The 19,819-nt window shown below is 38.6% G+C and overlaps 3 protein-coding genes across 5 annotated transcripts; 2 read left to right on the forward strand and 1 right to left on the reverse strand.

Annotated features, from left to right (window-relative positions):
* Nucleotides 1-809: 809 nt before the first annotated feature.
* LOC140782714 (double-stranded RNA-binding protein 6-like) lies at nt 810-6,053 on the forward strand. Its single transcript, XM_073129437.1, has 3 exons — nt 810-1,402; nt 3,445-3,664; nt 4,808-6,053. The coding sequence occupies exons 1-3, from the start codon at nt 1,157-1,159 to the stop codon at nt 5,668-5,670; spliced, it is 1,329 nt and encodes a 442-aa protein (XP_072985538.1). The 5' UTR covers nt 810-1,156; the 3' UTR covers nt 5,671-6,053.
* A 796-nt stretch (nt 6,054-6,849) lies between these two features.
* On the forward strand, nt 6,850-13,890 carry LOC140782716 (exosome complex component RRP4 homolog). 3 transcript variants are annotated; one of them, XM_073129443.1, is made up of 9 exons: nt 6,850-6,982; nt 7,155-7,270; nt 8,960-9,130; nt 9,202-9,303; nt 9,478-9,523; nt 9,673-9,762; nt 10,220-10,285; nt 13,140-13,208; nt 13,321-13,890. In XM_073129443.1, the coding sequence occupies exons 3-9, from the start codon at nt 8,979-8,981 to the stop codon at nt 13,741-13,743; spliced, it is 948 nt and encodes a 315-aa protein (XP_072985544.1). In that variant the 5' UTR covers nt 6,850-6,982; nt 7,155-7,270; nt 8,960-8,978; the 3' UTR covers nt 13,744-13,890. The 3 variants fall into 3 exon arrangements, with proteins under 3 accessions (XP_072985544.1, XP_072985543.1, XP_072985545.1); XM_073129442.1 differs by having other exon boundaries at nt 8,968-9,130; XM_073129444.1 differs by having other exon boundaries at nt 6,890-6,982; nt 7,148-7,270; nt 8,968-9,130.
* A 1,489-nt stretch (nt 13,891-15,379) lies between these two features.
* LOC140782452 (auxin response factor 18-like) lies at nt 15,380-19,100 on the reverse strand. Its single transcript, XM_073129013.1, has 5 exons — nt 18,674-19,100; nt 18,501-18,570; nt 17,236-18,389; nt 15,976-16,892; nt 15,380-15,743 (listed from the first exon to the last, which is right to left on the reverse strand). Exons 3-5 carry the CDS (start codon nt 18,352-18,354, stop codon nt 15,674-15,676), a joined length of 2,106 nt encoding a protein of 701 aa, XP_072985114.1. The 5' UTR covers nt 18,355-18,389; nt 18,501-18,570; nt 18,674-19,100; the 3' UTR covers nt 15,380-15,673.
* Nucleotides 19,101-19,819: the final 719 nt, after the last annotated feature.

The raw sequence follows: 19,819 nt of genomic DNA on the forward strand, positions 1-19,819 counted from the left end.
CTCCTAATTGCTCATTGTCCCATTTGTCATGAGGCATGCCAATGGAACCACCCTGCATTCACTTAAACAATTTTTTTTATTTTTTATTTTATTATTTATGAGTCTGCGAACTAGATATAGGTTAAACAAAAAATTAATCTTTCATAGATATAAAGTCACGCACCGTCAAATTATCAATCGAGTTTTGGATTAGAGTAGATTACATGGTCTCCATAAAAAAAAGGTATCCAGCTACCAATTTTACTAGAACTCAACCCCTCTCATCAAATAGCCTCCATACTAGTTTAACTATACTTATGTTCTAAACTTACTTAAGAGAGCTTATAACGGTTTAGACTATTACGATATTTGGCTATAAATTAATATAATAAATAATTATTACACTTACTGTGATATAAAAAAAGATATATATTAACAAATAATAATTAGTAAATATAATTATATTATTGTTTAGTTGCTATACTATAAGTATAAGTATAAGGAGATTTATATATATAGAATTAAGAAAAGGAGAATTCCATAAGATCCTCTCCATGCACGTAGACGTAGTGGATAAAGCACTCGTAGAATTAATAAAGGAGACGACGAAATTGCTCTACTTTACGTTGATTATTTGTTTTAGGGGTCTTAAACTATATAAAGTATTAATTAAGGCGTCTAAGTGCATATAAGAAAGTGCGAGGAACGCTTGGTAAAAGCACAAGTATAGAGGGGGCTGATATATAAATATGCATAATGTAAGGTGTTATCGACAACAATATCGTTAGGGGACGTTTGTAAAAAGACCCCTCCACAAATGAAAAGAAAGCGACTTTCCACCGTTTTTTCTTGCCCACTTATCTCTCTCTCTTCTCTCGTATTTTCTCTGCAACTCTAGACAGACAGACAGAGAGAGAGAGAGAGAGAGAGAGAGAGAGAGAGAGCAGAAGAAAACAAAGCCACAAAACCTAAGCTAAAAGCCTAAAACCCCGCATCCAAACTCCCAGATACCACCGGAACCCTACCGCCGGCCTCACCATTCAAGCCGGCGACGGACGACGTCGATCAGTACCTCGATTCGGGTTTTTCGGGAAGGGCATTATCCAAATATCCTAGATTAGGGTTTGCCGATCGAAGCTTAGAGAGAGAGAGAGTGGGAGAGGAGAGAGAGAAAGAGATGTATAAGAACCAGCTCCAGGAGCTGGCGCAGCGGAGCTGCTTCAACCTGCCGTCGTACACGTGCCTCCGCGAGGGGCCCGATCATGCCCCACGCTTCAAGGCCGCCGTCAACTTTAACGGCGAGGTCTTCGAGAGCCCTGCCTTCTGCAACACGCTTCGCCAGGCGGAGCACTCCGCGGCGGAGGTCGCCCTCAACGCCCTCTCCCACCACGGGCCCTCCCACTCCCTCGCCGCTCGGATCCTGGTGAGTGGAAAAGATCACCTTTTGCGATAACAAACGATATTTTGAGTCGGTTCTTTCGCTTTCCCCCCTTTTTAGTGGTAAAGTGGGATACTTTGTGTGAATGGTGGTATGAAATTGGAATCGGGTTTAGAATGCGTTAATGGTTAGCAGAAAGGTGAAATTTCGGTAAAGATTCAAATTTTCTTCGAGATTTTCAAAATATGGTTAAATTTGCGTTTTTCGATTAGTGAAAGGAGTCTTTCGTTTATGCCTTCCTCAGTTTGCTAATATATTTTAGCAAATGATAGAAAGAAATTGTGAGGTTGGTACTTTCGTTTGATTAGATAATCATAGTGAATAAAAATTGAGAATTGTTTTTTTTTTTTTTACTTTTTAGACAAAATAAAAGATTATTTACATGATTGGTAGTTTTGGTATTTTAAAAGATTTTCTCTAACAATCATGTTTTTTCTGAAAAAAAAATCAGGAATAAAGTGGAATCACATCTTATGAGTTATTCCTTTAATTAATTCAGAGTTCCTAGTGGACTCTTTTGGAAGTAGGAGTTTATGTTTAATTTAGTAAGAGCTTCGATAGAGCGGTGATGGAGTTTGGGAGAAGAAGCCTCTTGAACAGCTGCCAAAGTAGTCATTAGTCAATTTTCACATGCTTCATTTAAGATTCTTAATTATGTGCAATTTGTTTGTTTATGTTTATTAATTGATTGACGACTTTTGCAGCACGGCTTAACTTTAATAGTATTTACAGCTTATGTTATACCATTAGCAGTTCAATATACAAGTTATCGTAAGTGGGGCTGACTTAATGTCCAGGGGTGGATTCATTGTGATAATCGATGGCAGTCTTATATTAAGAACTCACCAACCCACCCAAATTGGTCAAGCAGGTGGGGCCCGAGTTCTTAGTGGCAGATTGATTCGAATTTATTTATGTTTTGGTCAGAGGGGGACTTTTTTTCCCATTCTTTTGTTAATTGTCATTGTTACACTGTTCCTGCATCAGGGCTTAGCAAATTAGTAACTCAAGGACAGTTTAGTTACATATTGAGTCTCTGACCTTCCTCCTTGTCTGTGATCAAGTTGAAGAGAAGATCAACATAATTATGGCCTTAGCTGTGAAACACTAAAGACCTTGTGCTCAGAGAGATGTTATCATGGGATGTTGAATAGATAACTATTTGTTGGTGTTTAAGGCCCATTTGGAGTCTAAGGTCCTACAGTTGGCACAAGTCATCATCATCACCATTTTTGGATTACCATCTATATCTGCTTCCTTTCTCTTTCAATTTCTACTTTGGAGGATTAGCAATTCAGCATCACTGCCATATACCCATTTCACTTCCTGCTTTGCCTTCTCTCATGGTAGCACAGTTGATTCTGTCACTCCAAAGCTTCTTCTTTCCCATTGGATATTGGATCCTTTTGTTTTGGTTTCATGGCCATGACCGTGCCTTTTATGTTGGCTGAAAATAATATTATGGATGAAACATTTCTTGTACCTTCTCAGGAGAGCCCAATTTTTTTCCTTGGTATAATTCTATGTATGCTAATCTTGTTAGAATTCCTTACATTTTAGAAAAAAAATGGTTTTCAATTTTCATGATTCTGTGTGTCCATTAATATATCATGCACAAGACTTCTTGGCTACTAAGATATCGAACAGGTAGAGACAATATTTGCCAACAGATTTAGTGTTGTTTAAGTCATCATTAATCAGCATGAGGAAAGTCTCGAGTGCCCTTAAATGGAAATTTTAAGTCAGAAGGAAGGATACTCTTCTCGCATTGCATCACTTGCTAAATTTTTATTGAGGTTGATGGTTTTGTTCCAATCTAAATCTTATTCCATTGTCAGTTTGGAAAGTCTCATGTTTGTTCAAACTTGAAGTTGACTGTAGCCAGGTTATTTTTTCTTAGTCCATCTTTCCTTTCCATTGAACATTATTATAAAAACAAGTCTGAAGTTTCATTGATGTGATTTTGTCCTTCTGTCTATAAGGTTCATAAGTAGCAATTTGTTAATGTTAATACTTGTCTAAAACAGGATGAGACGGGGGTTTACAAGAACCTCCTGCAGGAAATTGCACAGAGAGTTGGAGCACCATTGCCATCATACACAACCGTACGCTCTGGCCTTGGACACCTACCCGTTTTCACATGCACAGTGCAACTTGCTGACATTTCATTTACTGGTGAGCCAGCTAAGAACAAGAAACAGGCAGAAAAGAATGCAGCTATGGCAGCATGGTCTTCACTGAAAAAATGTGAGTCTATCCTTCTCATAATCGCCTCTTACTCTCTGCAATAATACACATACAAGAGGGAGAAAAACTTTTCTTGTGTTGGTTCCGGATCTTTGCCTTAAAGCATATGTATATTAATTCATTTGTACGAAAGAATGTAGGTCACTTATGGCGCACTCAGGAATGTGCATTAAGGTCTTCTGAAAAGCTAGAAATCCAGGAAATCACATTTGAATAAACTTAATAAGATGAATGCCATTTAAATGTAAGTGCATCACTAAGATGAGATGTACTCTATTTTCCAAATATATTAAGAGATCCACTTGCATCTGCATTTTGGGTTCACAAACTTACTTTTCTATGTCAGTACATTATCATGCAATATCTTTATCTCGAGAAGATGATATGCCTATCCAGTTGCATATATTTATCCAGCCATCTTTTGTTGCACTTGGCTTGTGCCGTATCTTCTATTAGCTGTACATGCAGTACTATCTCTCAGCAAATATAAAACTTCCACATTTATATAATTTTAACAGTTCCCCATTTTATTAGGCTCAACACCACTTCCATTCCATATAAATATTCATGGATAGACAAATAAATAAAGTGGAAGCCATAATGCGAGATGCATACTGCAATACTACATTTTTGTGATAGGAAGTTTACTTTCATTTGACTGGAGTTATCTTTTGAAGCATAACCAAATCGATTTCTATGTGCATGGCATAAAACAGAAGATCTCTATATTTGTAGATGTTCTTAATCACTGTAAGATATATATAAACTCACACCTATTAGTTAAGAGACTGACCTGAATTGTCTCAAGCAGTACCATTGAATGGCAGACAAACTTGTGGCATATGATGTCAAATAGGTGAAGGTTAAGTTCATGGATTATCTATAGGCATGTTGACCAGCACAAGTTTTTGTGGCCCTATGCATATAAGTAAATGTTTTCTCATATAGTCTTTCATTGTAATATGATGTATACTTAAAAGAAAATGCAAAGTGTTTTTCACCCTCTAATTTAGGGAATCTAGCCAATTCTCTCTTGCCTTTTGCTCAAATTAGCTGCAGTAACAGCTGTATCGTTGATTAATATTGTGATTGGAACTGCTTTTATCTCCTGCTGAATCCTAATACCTTCTTCCCATGCATCAGTGGCACAACAAGCAGCAACCTCATCAAATGAGCCAGATAACAATGACGAGCAGGAGCAGGTCAGGATAGCTCGAGCCCTCCTTAACTATCGCCTGAAGGAAAAGATGGTAGTGGCAAATAATTCTTTTCCAACACCCTTCCCAAAGAAGTTTCCAATAAAGCCAGATAAGAGAGCATCATCAGTACAACCTTTTTCATCTACGTGCTCAAAGATCCTTCCTCTGATTCGGCCTAAATCAAATCCAAGATTACGACTTGTCTCTGCAGCAACAAATGATAGGGCCCCATCATCACCCTTTGCACAAATGGAAAACCATGTTGTCCAAATGCAGAAGTTCCCTACAGCTGGAGCAGCTCCATATGTTCCAGTTAGGCACTTTGGAATGTGTTACCGGGGCATGGCTCCTCCTGTGACAGTAAGGACAGCAGTGCCAGTCTTCTCTGCCCCACCTCTTCCACCACCGGCAACGCATGCTCACCGAAATCCTCCTGTCGTCAGCCACCCACCAATCCAAATGGCATCTCCTGTTCATATCAGGCCTGCTGTTCCGGTCTTTGCAGCTCCACCTGCGGTTCCATCTGTGACTCCGATAATGCCAGTTCAGGTAAAGGAAGTGTCAACAATTGAAGTGCCCTCACTGCCTACTAGTCCTTTAGTTCAGATTGAGGAAGCAGTTCAAACCATCGAGGATGCAACTCCAACTGTTATCGTTATTGAGGAACCACAACTTATGGGTGCTGATGCACCAAGAGTTGACACCTCTCCAGCGCCTTCAGGTCATGATGAGGGAATTGTGGAAGTACAAGCGAAGGATCTAGATGGTTCTGCAGCATTGGAAAGGTTGAAATTCCTTGAAATCTGATGATTGATGAAGTGCAGGAAGCCGTTAGACTCATGAGTCTGATGTGTCCTCCTTGTTTTTGCATTGCTCTGTTTTGCCTCTGGGCTTGTTTAGGTTTGTTACTTTACTGCAGTGTCAGAATTTTTGGAGGCTTACATTTTACTAGGAACTTAGCTTGATAGCAACAATCTCAAACAGTTAGTCATTTGTGTACACTGAGTTCATATGCAGCTTCAAAGCCTCCTGGGTTAGCAGATGAGGTTGTATATCAGTTCTTCAGAGCAGATTTTGTATAGTTGCTCAGAGGATCTTGATAACCCAATGCTCAGTCCTTTCTCTTCCAGTACTTTCTCTTCTTTGTCCAGAAAGAGTGTAAATCAATGTACCATTGTGTGGTGCTGTTATTTTGGCTTCTCTTCTCATGCTGTTGAACAAGGGGAAGATGGCAATCTGAATCCAACCTTATGGATGTAAGGTTGCTCTATAAACAATTTAAGACAACCAATTTACTAATAGAGTTTAGGAGAAACATCACTTACCTTTTGACCATGCTAGAAGGAACTATGACTTTTAAGTCGAGCAATCTGAAGTTTTTTTTATTGACTACCTAGGATATATTTGGAACTAATTCTAGATAGACTCTTTGGGTCCTTACTCAGACTCAGGGTTCATAGGTTGGGGTATATTTGAAAGGATTAATTATATCTCGATCCTTTTAACTATCACTTTGTTTTTATTACTTTTACTCCCTCAAGAAAGAAAATAAAAGGCATATATGCACAAACTTGTTTATTAAATCAAACTTTATCTTGTAACTCAAACTAGGAATCTATTTTGCACTTCCTTCATCAAATGCAGTTCTTCCATAGCTGGATATATAATCTGATAATTTAATAGAACAGACAAGCAAAAAATAGATATTCGCCTAAGCTATCAACAACCTGACCATGTTAGAAAAATGAGGCTTCTAATTTGAATATAAAGAGTCTATTGTTAAACTAATTTTGATGCTAATTTGACAAGGTGAATATGGATCTATTGCTTGTATATATATATGACCTTTTACAGTTCATTTTTTCCCAGCAGACATGCGAATATGAATATAGATAGATAGAGGTACCCTTTTACATACTTTATACATAGCTAGTTAGTAAATAAATAGTAACCCAAACCCGTCTGCCCGACCCATTAACAATTTAACTTCACAAAACCCTACCCATAAGCCCCTCCCATGTCTCCCCTTCACTCTCTCCGACGACTCTCCATCTCTCCCTCTTCACCCGCCGGACGCCGCCTCCCTCCCTCTTCGGCGTGTATTACTTCGTTATAAAAGGTCTTCTTCTTCTTCTTCTTCTTCTTCTACTACTACTCCCCAATACCCATATCTTATTTTCCATTTTACTGAAGAAGGATATTTGATCTTCTTGTTTCTGTCCTTGATTGTTTTGTTCTTATTTTTTAGACCTTTCTTGGTGGATTTTTATTTGATATTTGATAGTTTCTAGGCTTTTCTTTTGGGTGGAAAAGAGAGATTTTAACCCCGAAAGAGATTGATTCCAGCTCGAGAAGCAAAGAAGCGTAATTAAAGAAGTCTCCTTTCTGTGATCCTACTGAGAGCTAGGTACTTTCTTGCTCATGCCTTAAAGTTTGTCCCTTTTCTAGTGCTTCGATGATTTGGGTCATGTTCCAAATTTATGCTTGTTGCAGCTCTTAGAAATAAGTAGAAAGATATCTCATTTGCCTTTTTGTGCTTCTTCAATATACACATGGTTCCTTTGTTATGCTTTACATATTAGTGTTATCTAACACTTGCTAGTTGCTATAGTATGACCTTTTTTATGTAGATTGTCCTACTTATTCTGGTGTTTTAGTATGTGGATTTTGCTATTTTGATTTGACTGTGACTTTTGCGAAAGGCTAGAGAGGAAAAACTGCTCTATCAGTCTATCTTCCATTATGTACAGTTTTCTGTTCTACAACACGAGAAGTTTCAAGTCTGTCATCTTATATTTCTTACAGTATAGGAAATTGCAGTGGCATCTATAATTGCATCAGTTCAAGATGATAAAAGTAATACTGTTATTCAAGATGATAAAACAAAGAAAAAGAAGTTGACATTGGATGTTTGGAAAGATTTTGAGATTTTTTTTCCCCGAATCATTGCCTTCTATAATACTGGTTTAACTTATAAATGTTATAGGACTTATAATTTTCAGAATGTTTTTTCCCGTTTGAGATGCCATCAATTCTTTACAGAGTACTTATTCGTAGAACTTCTGCGTAAATTTGGATTGTTTAATGTATGTATTGCGATTGTTATATTGATGTCTTTCTATCCTAGGAAATTAAGCAGCATAAAACGATGCCATGTAAGTAAAACTAGAATTCCTTTCACAAAAGAAAGGTAACTTAGAAACTTCAGAGTGAAATCAAAGATGTAGAGTGCCACATGCAACTCACTATCTGATTTACTTTTTGTGACATATTAACTTCTGAAATGACCCTTTTGTTAGTTATTTTTATTTTCTCTTAAAATGTCATGAGATCCACTTGAGTATAGTGATTATTGGGCCTAACCCGCCCAAGCCTGGCTCAAATCCGCCCGGTTTTAACTGGGCTAAGCTTGGCCTGAGCTCAGTTTTGGCATAGCTCGATCGAAGCCCAAGATGATAATGGGTGGTATAGGCTAGGTCTTTGCCCGCTCAGTCCGGCCAGAATGCCGACCCACTGCGCCCGCCTATGGCCTGACTTATTATACATGTCTATTCTCATTGCTTTTTAGTCCCACATCAAATATTTAGTAAACTAGATATAAATATATAAGTATACTCTTACGAAAGATAACTAAAAAATCTTCATAGAGGCTCATTATGCTCGGCTTGATAAGATCTAATATTTTTATTTGGCCCATTTACGGTAGGCTGTTATGCCCATCGTAGGTCATGATATCTCATAGGCTACTGGGCAGTAACGTGCTATAGTATTCTAGCTTAGCCTGATCTAACCTAGGTGATTGGTGGTCCGGCCATGAACAAATATTTAAGCCTGGTTGACCAAAAATTTGGCTCGACCCACTTGATAGTCACCTATATTTGAGATACTCTAGGAATTATTTTATCTTTATTTTAGAGGAAAAAAAGATTGAGGGTAAAATAGCAATTTGATGTTGAGGATAAAAGTGTCACAAGAATAGGTAGGAGAGTATGTAAAATGTGTTATAATTCGTGGGGCATAAGGTGCGATTAACCTCTAAAGCAACTCACCATCTCTTTCTTGTACTCCTCTATTTCTCACGTATCCTCCATTTTAGGGTTTCAGGATTCAAGGAGATGAAAGATCTACACCTCCCTCTAAACCAAACCCAGAGGGTTCGTCTCCAAGCAGCTCTCCAACAACTAGAAGCTCTAAGCCAATCCGCTGCCACCTCCTCTGTTGCCGTCGGCGATGCAATCCCTGTTGACCATGAAGATAACATTCTCAAGTAATATCAAGAGCATTATTTTACTCAATTCTTGCTTGTGCTGCTCATTATATGTTTTGGTATGTGGTTAGGGGTCATGGAACATCAGAGTTAGGGGACAAAGTTGTCGCGACCATGTGTGGTGTGGTCGAGCGAGTCAATAAACTTGTTTATGTTCGTTCTCATAGAGCCAGGTGATCATGCTAGTCTCCTGTTTGATAGATTTATTTGCCTTTATTTGTGGAAGTTTCTTTCGATTGAATATTTTTGAAGAAATAAAAAAGAGAAGAAAACTATTGATTTCTTTTCTTTGCAAAGTTGGGCTAATGCTATTTGTATGCAGTTTGAGAATCTTGTTTGTACTATAGGTATAAGCCAGAGGTTGGTGATATTATTGTTGGCCGTGTTGTTGAGGTATTGCTTGGATGTACAATTTGACCTATGATGAAATTTTTATTTACAACATTCATTTTAATTATTACCATAATATTTCTAATGGAGAATTCTCTTTGAGAAATTATAAAGTGATCATTTTGTCTTTTCTTTTGTTTGTGTTTTTCAAGATCGTTTCAAAACGTTGGAAATTGGAGATAAATTTTACTCAGTATGCAGTTTTAATGCTTTCAGCAATGAATTTACCGGATGGTAATCAGGTAAAATTAGTCACTCTTTTCTTTTAACAGAGCCACAAGCTTTCTATTGAGTAATTTTAAATAAGCACTTGCAAACTTGCCCATAAATGCAAAATAGTTTTTGACATGTTGGAAGTATGTAAAGGATCTAAGCATCCAACTTTCCTTGGGAACATTCTTTTGAAGACAAGTGTCGATATAGAAACAAACCTATGTGCTTGGCTTGTCGTGTACCTATCAAAATGGAAACCAGGCCACAGTTGATTAGTTCATAAAGTAGTCTTATTGATTCTAAACTGCTCCACAACCTTTTCTCTTTCTGCTTCTCATGGTAGGTAATTATGGTATTCTGATGTTCTTTTTAATTTGCGTAGGTCTTCATCTTACACTACTGCCATTGTCAAAGAATATAATGGACTATTATTTCTTCAATATCTCTTTTAGCTGATCTTTTGTGTTTGATTTTTCTAATTGCTAGAGGAGGAGAACTGCTGTTGATGAGCTCAACATGCGCAGTATTTTTAAAGAAAATGATGTTGTTTGTGTAAGTATTTAGTTTGCTATGCTAATTTTTTCCTTTTTCTGAGTATGCATCATAACTGTTTCATCTACTGGAAGAAAAGAGAACTCTCAACTATATCAGCTTTTGAAGAGATCATTGAGTAAGGATCAGCTAGTACTTTCTATTTGCGGTTTGGATATTCCTTTATGATTTTGAATTGGTTTGCCTAATAAGTAATAAGTATATTTATTGAAAGCATTATACATGCTGTGAATACCAGACTAAGCATCATGTCATACGAACATAAGATCACATACCATTTCTTACTTATTTTCCTATAATTAATTTACTTATTTCTCAGTCTTGCTTTTTCTTTTGTTCCTGCACAGATGTTTCCTTTTCATTTTAACAATTTTTATTCTTGTTACCATCTTTGTGCTCATCGTTACTTCTTGGGACAGTTTCACTTACGAGAGCAGATACTAATGTATGCAACTCCTGGATACTAGATTTGATACTCTTTTGTTAGATTACTTGCTTACTGATATTTATCTTTAATCTATCATTATATCTTGTAAAAGTTATTTGGATTTTGGATAGAATCTTGATTCTGAAGTGGTACTTTGTGACCTAATCAGTTCCTCAAAGTTGAAGGCCACTTGAATCCTGGAATTAGCACATTCTGTTTGGTGCTATCTCTAAAGATAGTATTTGGAGGATCTCTATATAAATTTTACTTGTGGTTGTATATAAAATTCAAGCATGGCCACCTGTGCATGTGTTTGTGAGTCAGTTTCAATATTGCAGAAACATAGAAAATCCTGTCACAACTCACAACCAGTTTACTGTTGCCTTATAATTAAGAATATTTACTAAAAATCAAACTGGAATTAGAAGTTATCAGTTTTATTCGACTGATGGATGATTTGAGATTCTCACCTTTATAGTTCAGATTAAGAAGTTTCTAACTTTATTGATTAATTGTAAGCTTTCTATTTTGTATCAAATATCAATTTTTATGTCATGCAGAATTATAGAAAATGAAAATGAGTTTTTTCTTACCATATACAGGCATCAGTCATTATACAATTTTGACATCATTTGGATGTACTATAGCCTATAGGAAATACATGCTGCATAATAGAGGTTAGTTGATTTGTTTTGACATATGCAATTCTTGACTTTAATTGTCTGTGTGCAACCTGAACAGAAGTTAAACCTAATGTATTAAAAAGCGGTTCACACAGTGGCTGCCTTGTCAAGTGCGGCCCACAGGCTGCCTGCTAACACAGAATGCAGCTTACGTATGCGGGTGGACCACATAGGTGGGCTTTGGCGGGCCAGCGTAGTTAGCATTCTTGGCAAGTTATGCCAAGCGGACAAAGTATGCGGGTGGACTGCATAGGTGGGCTTTGGCGGGCCAGCGTAGTTAGAATTCTTGGCGAGTCATGCCCAATCGGACTGGGTTTGGACTCAAGAACAATTTCAAAAAAAAAAAAAAAGATTCACCAAAATCCCCAAGCCCTACTCCCTCTTTTTTGTCCAAACTCAAGCCATTTTCCTCTTCCTCTCGAGGGGTGGGGTGTGGCGAGTAGTTATGGTGGTGGATAATGGCTCAAACAACAATAGGAGTGGTAGTCTTTAGCTTGGTACTCTCTCTCTCTCTCAACCATCGACCATAGGGGTGAAAATGGGTCAGTTTAAGTCCGACCCAACTAGCTACTCGACTCAATCAAGACCAGATTCAGGTTAAAAATTCTTACTCGATCTGGAGTCGGATTTAGATATGAGTAGGAATTTTTTTTTAAAAAGCACAAATATAAAATATGGGTCGGATAGGATTTTTTTGGATACGAATATTTGCCTTTTTGGATTGGAATCAGCCATAACTGATTTCAATCCTAACCCGATACAAATCTAGTGATATGGTTTCAGTCTGCGATCGAATAGTTTCGGGCGGATCAACCCTTCCGTCTGCCGAAACTATTAGTCGGATCTGCCAAAACTAAATCTTTTTAAGATTTAGATTGAATCAAAAATAGATATAACCTATGAGATTTTAGTAATTGATGCCATGCGCTGTCTTCTTTTTAAGTTTTAAGTTTTTACTCTTTATTTCTCACATAGATTCTCTTTTCATTTCTTACCCTTCTTCACTAAAATCTAGTGACTGATTTAGTGAGCTCCTTCGGCTACTTCCTACTTTGGTGAACTCGGGTGAGTGTTTTTTATTTTTTATTTTCTCATTCATCTTTTCTCTTTTTACTATTGTTTTGTAGTAATAATTTACAAGTATAAAAATTTATTAAGTTCAAATCGGGATTCATCATGGTTTGAGCGAGTGTTTTTTAATGTTTTGGCCTCATATATAACTATTTTTTATTTTCTTATTTTGTTGTTTTTCTAAAATTTTTAATTATTTTTGTATTTTGAAATACTAGTTGAAATTTTATGTAATTAAAAAATAGTTCGATTCGGTATGGACGATCGATACAACTGATACAATCGATATGTATTGTTTCATCTAGCAGCTGACTTGCCTCGAGTGCCTTTCAAAACATTGACTAAACCACCAACTCTTTCTTGTCAATATATCTAGTGTCATATGTCAATATCATCGACTTTACCAAACTCTTGCATACAACATCTATGCCTAGATTCTTGAACAGAAGATTTACCATGCTCATGAGTTATGATATTCTAGAGTAGTCATGTGCTCCATTTTTTGGTATTTAATTGCCTCAGTATATACATTGCGTTGTTACAAGCTTATATCAGAGCAGATTACTACATGGGTAGATTTATTAGGTATTATATTTCTTGGGAACATTTTTCTCATTTAAATTTGGTTGATAAATGATTATCAAAATGTCTGTACTCTTATTTACTTTTTCAGGCTGAAGTTCGTGGTTTACAGCATGATGGAAGTTTGCACCTACAAGCAAGGAGTCAAAAGTATGGAAAGGTCGGTAGTGCTAATATGTACTAGTTTTCTTGCCAAGCTAAAGCTTTGGATTCTTCCGAAACAAAATTTCGATTACAACTTGTGTCAATGATTCGAGGGTGCTCTAATGTAGCTTGAGAGGGGTCAATTGCTGAAAGTCCCTGCATACTTGGTGAAGCGACGAAAGCAACACTTCCACCATCTAGAACAATACAGCGTTGACGTGATTCTTGGATGCAATGGATACATCTGGGTGGGTGAACACATTGAAGCTGGAGAAAGGAACAAGATATTGGAAGAGCAGGAGAACAAATCGATTGTCAAAAAGGGAGATGAGGCTTCTTGCACTCCACTAGAGATAAGAAAGCACATATGCAGGATGGCGAATGCTATCCGTGTGCTTTCTATCCTGGGCTTCACTTTGACTGTTGAATCCATCATTGAAACAGCTGAAGCAAGTTCATCATCAAATATCGACATCTATGACATGCTTGGAGGAGAATTTGTTATCCAGACTGCAGAGAGAGAGGTCCAACGCCGTGCATCTAAGAGTTAGGCTAGTATAGTTTGTAATAGTAGTAAATGTTTTCGTCCTTTTTTACTTAAAATTGGTTTACCCCTAGATTCTTGGGGTTTTAAAGTTTTAATTAATATTAGGGAACAGAATATCTTCTGTTAGTATGGGAAAAAGAAAATTTCTTTATGCTGCTGTTTGTTTTGTGGAAGAATGGAAAAAAGTAGCTAGCTGCTAATTATTAACTGATTTATTTGATATATTATTAAATTTTCACTTGTTTAAAATAGAAAAGCTTAGTTCTTTACATGCCAGCGGTTGAAGCTGCACATAATACTTTTGTAATTTTTTGGTTCACTTATGTAATAAGCATAAACTAATTTAAATATAATCTTAACTTATCTTAGTATTAGTTGACTAATAATATTTTATATTTACTAATTAATATTTTACTCTTAAAAAGACATTACTTCAAATCAATTATTTTTTTTAAGTATTTTTTTTTATCTCTCTTTCTTTTCTCCTCTCCTCACTCGTTGTTGTAAAAAGTAATTTAGTTATTTATCAAACAATCTCTATTTTTATAACACATGAATCATAGTTATTATATTACTATACTGATTTATAAGTAGTACCGTAATAACTTACAGTTAAGTCCCTTAGAAATTTAGAATTAGGCCCGAAATCCAATACGAGTAGTGACACAAGGAGACGTTGGGAATAAAATCTGTCCCTCTGCTCGTTAAATCTCCACGCTATTTCTATCTATAAATTAAGCAATTAATTACATTTAAGACGGTTTAAATTTGATTAGTGGGAGGTGTGCGTGATGTTTACTTCTTGTTATCGTTAATAATCGAGAGAGAAAAAATATATATATTATATATATTCTTTTATGCACTGAAAGCAAGGAGGCAATTTATTAACTCAAACTTCCACGAACATTATAATAATGCTCTCGTTTAACATAGAAGGAGGCATAGGTAGCGTGTAAATACGATCGATATCTTCAATAAATGACAAACATAGGGTTGATTTTGAAAATACCAATTTTCTCGATAAGTTTTACGCTATTTCCGCCGCCCAACGGCACGGGCGACCGAGTAAGCCCTGTCAACGCAACACCGGCCGGGACCCACGAGGCGGCGCAACATTCGCAAAGTGTTTGACTCTGTGCACACGTGCGAGATCCATTCCCCGAGGGCAATTGTGTCTCTCGCCTCCCAACGTTGACTCTCTCTCTCTCTCTCTCTCTCTCTCTCTCTCTCTCTCTATATATATATATATATATATGCCTGGGAGTAGGAACCCTCGTTAAATACATAACATCGCTTTATTTATAAGATTTTTTATAGTTAATCCTTTACCTCGAAATTTTGACTATTTTAGGTTTACTTCATTTCAAAATTTAGATACTAAATTATGTGCCTTCTGCTAGTTATTAAAAAGATTATTATCGATTATTTAAACTAAAAAAAACGACTTATATTTTGATAAGACCGACACTATCGGACAAAAGAAAGGACCCTCAGAGGAATATCTGCCTACTATTTGTGTGAATAAGAAAAGTTGAAAGAAAGATAACTGCAAGAGCTACAGCATTCCAAACCTTGCACAGAATAATGCAGGTAATAGTAGTTTCGAAACATCCCAATGCCAATTCAGTGACGAAGATAAATAGAGTCCAAGCCACCAATAATTTTATATCATTGGCATATGATTAATTTCCCAATCCATAAACACAATGGCAACTAATGTGCTGGTAATTAAGCATTTCATAGAACAAGGAGTACTCTGGACTTTAAACCTCATTTCAAGAACTAAAATGAAAGGAAGCCCCCGCCCCCTCTTAGAACTTGCATCAGTACTACTTCAGAAGGAAAGTTTCCATATCACGGGCATTCATCAAGACGAACTCAAACCGGCGTATTCGTATTCGTATCCATATTCGTATTCGTATCGACTTCTGCTTCTACATCCCTAAGTTATCGGTGCCTACATCCATTAGTATTGTCAGCCTCCTTGCTGTTTTTGTGAACTCACTGCATAATTAAACACAGAAGACCATTAATTTGGCTATGAGATGCAGTTTATAGGAATCTTCAGCTCAGAATCAAGCTTAGTTACAGTGTTCATGATCTAGGTCACAGTATAGCCGCAAATATTCATTCGCGGAAGAAAGAATAATAAATCATGAAAGGCATTAGTTAGCTTCCTTTGGCAATTACAAAGGAATTATGGCGTACAAATATATATGATAACAATGATACTCACCTGAAAGGTTCATCTCCGGTGTGTTTAACTGCACCAGTTGCATCACGATAGAGCAAGTGGCTTATCAGCTCAACTTTCTCAATCCCAAACATGTCAGCTAGCTGCCCGTATAACTCTTCGTACGAACCAAAGACGGAGAGATCAAGGGTGCGACCGACGTCCTCTGATTCCATGAATACCTTGCAAGGTGCAGCCTCCGATCCAATCTTCGACACCCTGCCATTCCAGTTGCATGGAAACTCTTCAGACGACGAACTCTCTATAAGTCCATTCCGATTAAATGCAGAGCGAGAACCATCTGAGGTATTATGCGTCGTCTTTTCAGTATTCATGTCTGACGAACTGTTTCCAGTGGCCCCTGGGGAGAGTTCAGACCTCGAATCACTCAGAGACATCTGCTCCTCAGTTAGTATGGTCTTTCCAAAGAGTACTAACTGAGGTACCTTTCCAGTGCCTGATATCTTTGTGCTCTGATTGCCGATGGTTAGCAAGCATGAGATGTCATCATGTATGCTGCGGGGATTGCTGATGTTAGGGCCTGTAGTTCTTGAAGCTGGGGCGGTGTGGTGATCTAGATGGTTAAACCCAGCATACGACAGACTGGACTGCAGTTTGTTCAGGTGGAGATCTGGTAGAGATATACCAAATTGAGCATGCCTGGCTCCCTGTATGCCTGCAGGAGTGCTGTCCGGGAAATAGCAGAAAGGGTTGGTGTTGGGCCTCAGTGGATTTCCGTGGAATATCGGAGTCGGAAGTTGGCGGTGGATGGGAAATTCGGGATGCTGGGAAACGCGGAGCTTCTTCCTAGGCGGCGAGAAGGGTGATAGATGAATAGACGGCATACTTGAAACAAGTTCAACCAGCCATGGATTCACATGTTTCACGTTTTGCAACAAATCTGGTTCATCCCAAGTGACCTGCAAACGCATCAGAAATTATGAGCCACAGAATTTCCAAATCAAGCAATTGTAGCCTACGACGATAAAATTAACTATCACATCAATGCTAGAGCTAATTTTTCATGCCTGTATCTAAATTCCATTTTTAGAGGTACTCGGGAGTTTAAGCATTATCACAAGGAACAGATATTTCCTAGTTGAACACACCAAAAGAATGTTCACATTTGTCATGTAGAAAGAAGATCACAAGAGGAGATAGAAGATATAAAAACAGTAACATTTCATACTCCAAATCTTGCTTCATCTAATACTCCATTTGAGAACAATAAAAAAGAGCATCAAAGTGTAAAATGGGGGGTACCTGAAGAAGCCTCCAAGGAGAATTGGGCCATTTAATTGTATCAGCAACCTGAACAGAAGATATCATTCCCATGAACCAGCTGATTCGTGAGGAGTCCTCGGTTTCGAAAGCCATCTTAAATCTCATTCCAGGACACCACTGCGTCCTCATCGCGGTTCTCACCGCGACGGCCTTCACACAAAACTCAGGCGTACTGGCTCTCGGGTAGTAAACAACCTCAAATGGCTGCCCGTCGGCCGCACGGCGGGCCGCCTCAAGAACTGATTCAGTCTTCACTCTCCCTCTTCCCCTCATATTCCCACCTGCAGAGACTTTACCACAGTTGCCATTTCTCCTCATCAATTTGTTCTCTTCCTCCCTCAGGAGGACCGAGAAACCCCCGTAGGCCGATGCACAATTTCCGATCGGGAAATTCCACCCCGACGGGAATTCTCTCTTCGCCCTTCTGATGCCCACACAAAGATCCCCATTTTCCGCTCGTAAGAACACGATCGAATCCCCGGCGACAAGCTTCTTTTGATTCACAAACGTGCTCCACCCCGTCGTAAGGAGATGCCGGCGAGGGGTTCCTCTATAGATGTGTCTAAACTTCCATACCTCACCATGCACATCCTTTGCGAGCACAGTCTGGACCGGAGGGTCTGCGGAGTAGTCCAACCGGGGGAAGATGGTCTCCGCACAATACCGAGGAACGGAGAACCCCCCGCCGTTGTTGGCGTCCGACTGCGTCAATGTCTTCGCGAACGAAGCAGGCTTCTCTTGCCCGTCGGGCCCGTTCCTACCGAGGCCAATTCCGTCATCATCGTCGCCGTAGCCGCTCGGCTCATTGGACCTCGTAGGAACCAACTGGATCTTGGCGAAAACCTCATCGCTCTCCGGATCGGCCATGAATTTCACGGCGGCCACTCTGCAAAGGATAAGCGGAGGGATCCGGGAGGAGTTTCCAAAGTCGACAATCCCCTGGGCATGCTCGGCGTGGCCCTGGGGGAAGTAGTACACCGTGGAGTGGACCGCCGGCATCTGAACCATTCCGCCGGCGCACGCGTGCCAGAGCTGGGGGTCCAAGCACTTGTCTGTCTCCTTCAACAGTTCTCTTGTCGATTCACCGAACATCACCATGATTGTAGAGTAATTCTCACTAGATTCAGAGAATGCTGAGAAAAAAAAAAAAAGAGTCCTTATATTTTACTTGGTTTAGACAAGAAATTATTATAATACAAGAAAATCAAACAAATTCATCAAAAAGTTTAGAAATTTTCTCACACCTTTCTACTAGAAAATCATTCATTTCTTCAACAAAACTTCCTTCTTTATCTTGATCATTGAAGACGACCGCTACAACCATAAAAATTTCACATTAGGACGACAAAATTCCCTTCAAAATTTGACAATGGTAATTGAAGTACAGAAAAAGATTCCACTCAATCAGAGGTCTTACCTATCTCAGAGCAGAACTAGTTGAGAGGATCAAGAAGAGAAGCCTCCCATTCAAGCTTCGAGCTTTCCTCAATCTAGATTTCAACTAGTCCACAGTGAGCTCTCTAAGATCTACAAAACCAAAGCTCCAGAGCAATGGAAAACTAGAGCTCCTCCTCTATAGAAACCCTAACACCCCCCCATTACTTGCACTGAAATCGGCAAAAGAACACAATCCCACACACTCCAGCAAAGACCCACATCCCAAAATCTCATCTTTCTCTCGAAAATCCTACCGAGTGATGACATCGGGGCCTGACCCACCACAAAATCCACACAGCAGACACCTCATGCTCTCTTTTCAGCAGAGATTCCCAACCGAAGGTGGCATCTTTTCCATCTAATCATCCACTCCTCTCAAGTGATCCTTTTTTGTGTACACAATTTTCTCTCTCTCTCTCTCTGTGTGTATATATATATCTCTATGGCTTGTGGGTGGGAGAAAGCTGTGACAAGAAATCCAGAGGAAAAGAGTACTATGTTAGAGAAGGTAATAAATAATCAATTCATGGGAAGCTTTGCTCGTCGACTGGTGGCAATTGGAACAGAGGGAACGGGATCCGGTACACGGTGCGGAACAGGAAGACAAGGAAGGGAGTTAAAAGGCCACGTGTTCCGATGCTGCACCGAGGAGGACGCCGTTTTGACCGGCGCTTGCGGTTTAAACCACCGATCTTTTGGTCGGGGCCGTCGGTTTTCCCGAGTCGACCATGAACTCGGCGATTGCTCGCCGAGGCGGAGAACTCGGGCACACGGGTTGGGTTGCGACGAGATCTGCGCTTCCTCCAAACTAACTAACCTCCCTTTTCTCTTTATTTGCTCTTCTGCCACTGTGAAGGATAAACCCTTACCAAATCCTACAATCAAATTAAACCCCCCAAAAAAACTTAACCATTTCATCAACAAACCAATAAAATACCGTTAAATATGCATTAATGTATCAATAAAACACTCATTCGCTCAAATATTATCATCTCTAATACGCTGACATCAGTCATAATTAGTCAAGTTATTTAAAACATCACATGGGATATTGCATAATCTTGTAAATTAATTTGACAGAAGAGGTGGCTTGCAAGAAAAAGAAAAGTACAATGATTGACATAAG

The sequence above is a fragment of the Typha latifolia genome, chromosome 2 (genome assembly GCF_019914945.1).
Source record: "Typha latifolia isolate L0001 chromosome 2, TyphaL0001v2, whole genome shotgun sequence".
Classification (NCBI taxonomy): Eukaryota; Viridiplantae; Streptophyta; class Magnoliopsida; order Poales; family Typhaceae; genus Typha; species Typha latifolia.

What these genes read in the sequence shown, in the direction of transcription:
- LOC140782716 (XM_073129443.1), top strand. Translation starts at nt 8,979, where the DNA reads ATGAAAGATCTACACCTCCCTCTAAACCAAACCCAGAGGGTTCGTCTC. An exon ending in GTTCGTTCTCATAGAGCCAG is followed by an intron (nt 9,304 to 9,477) that starts GTGATCATGCTA and finishes TTTGTACTATAG; the next exon opens with GTATAAGCCAGAGGTTGGTG. An exon ending in ATTTACCGGATGGTAATCAG is followed by an intron (nt 9,763 to 10,219) that starts GTAAAATTAGTC and finishes TCTAATTGCTAG; the next exon opens with AGGAGGAGAACTGCTGTTGA.
- LOC140782714 (XM_073129437.1), top strand. Translation starts at nt 1,157, where the DNA reads ATGTATAAGAACCAGCTCCAGGAGCTGGCGCAGCGGAGCTGCTTCAAC. An exon ending in CCCTCGCCGCTCGGATCCTG is followed by an intron (nt 1,403 to 3,444) that starts GTGAGTGGAAAA and finishes TGTCTAAAACAG; the next exon opens with GATGAGACGGGGGTTTACAA. An exon ending in ATGGTCTTCACTGAAAAAAT is followed by an intron (nt 3,665 to 4,807) that starts GTGAGTCTATCC and finishes CCCATGCATCAG; the next exon opens with TGGCACAACAAGCAGCAACC.
- LOC140782452 (XM_073129013.1), bottom strand. Translation starts at nt 18,354, where the DNA reads ATGGTGATGTTCGGTGAATCGACAAGAGAACTGTTGAAGGAGACAGAC. An exon ending in CTCCTTGGAGGCTTCTTCAG is followed by an intron (nt 16,893 to 17,235) that starts GTACCCCCCATT and finishes ATGCGTTTGCAG; the next exon opens with GTCACTTGGGATGAACCAGA. An exon ending in ACCGGAGATGAACCTTTCAG is followed by an intron (nt 15,744 to 15,975) that starts GTGAGTATCATT and finishes TTAATTATGCAG; the next exon opens with TGAGTTCACAAAAACAGCAA.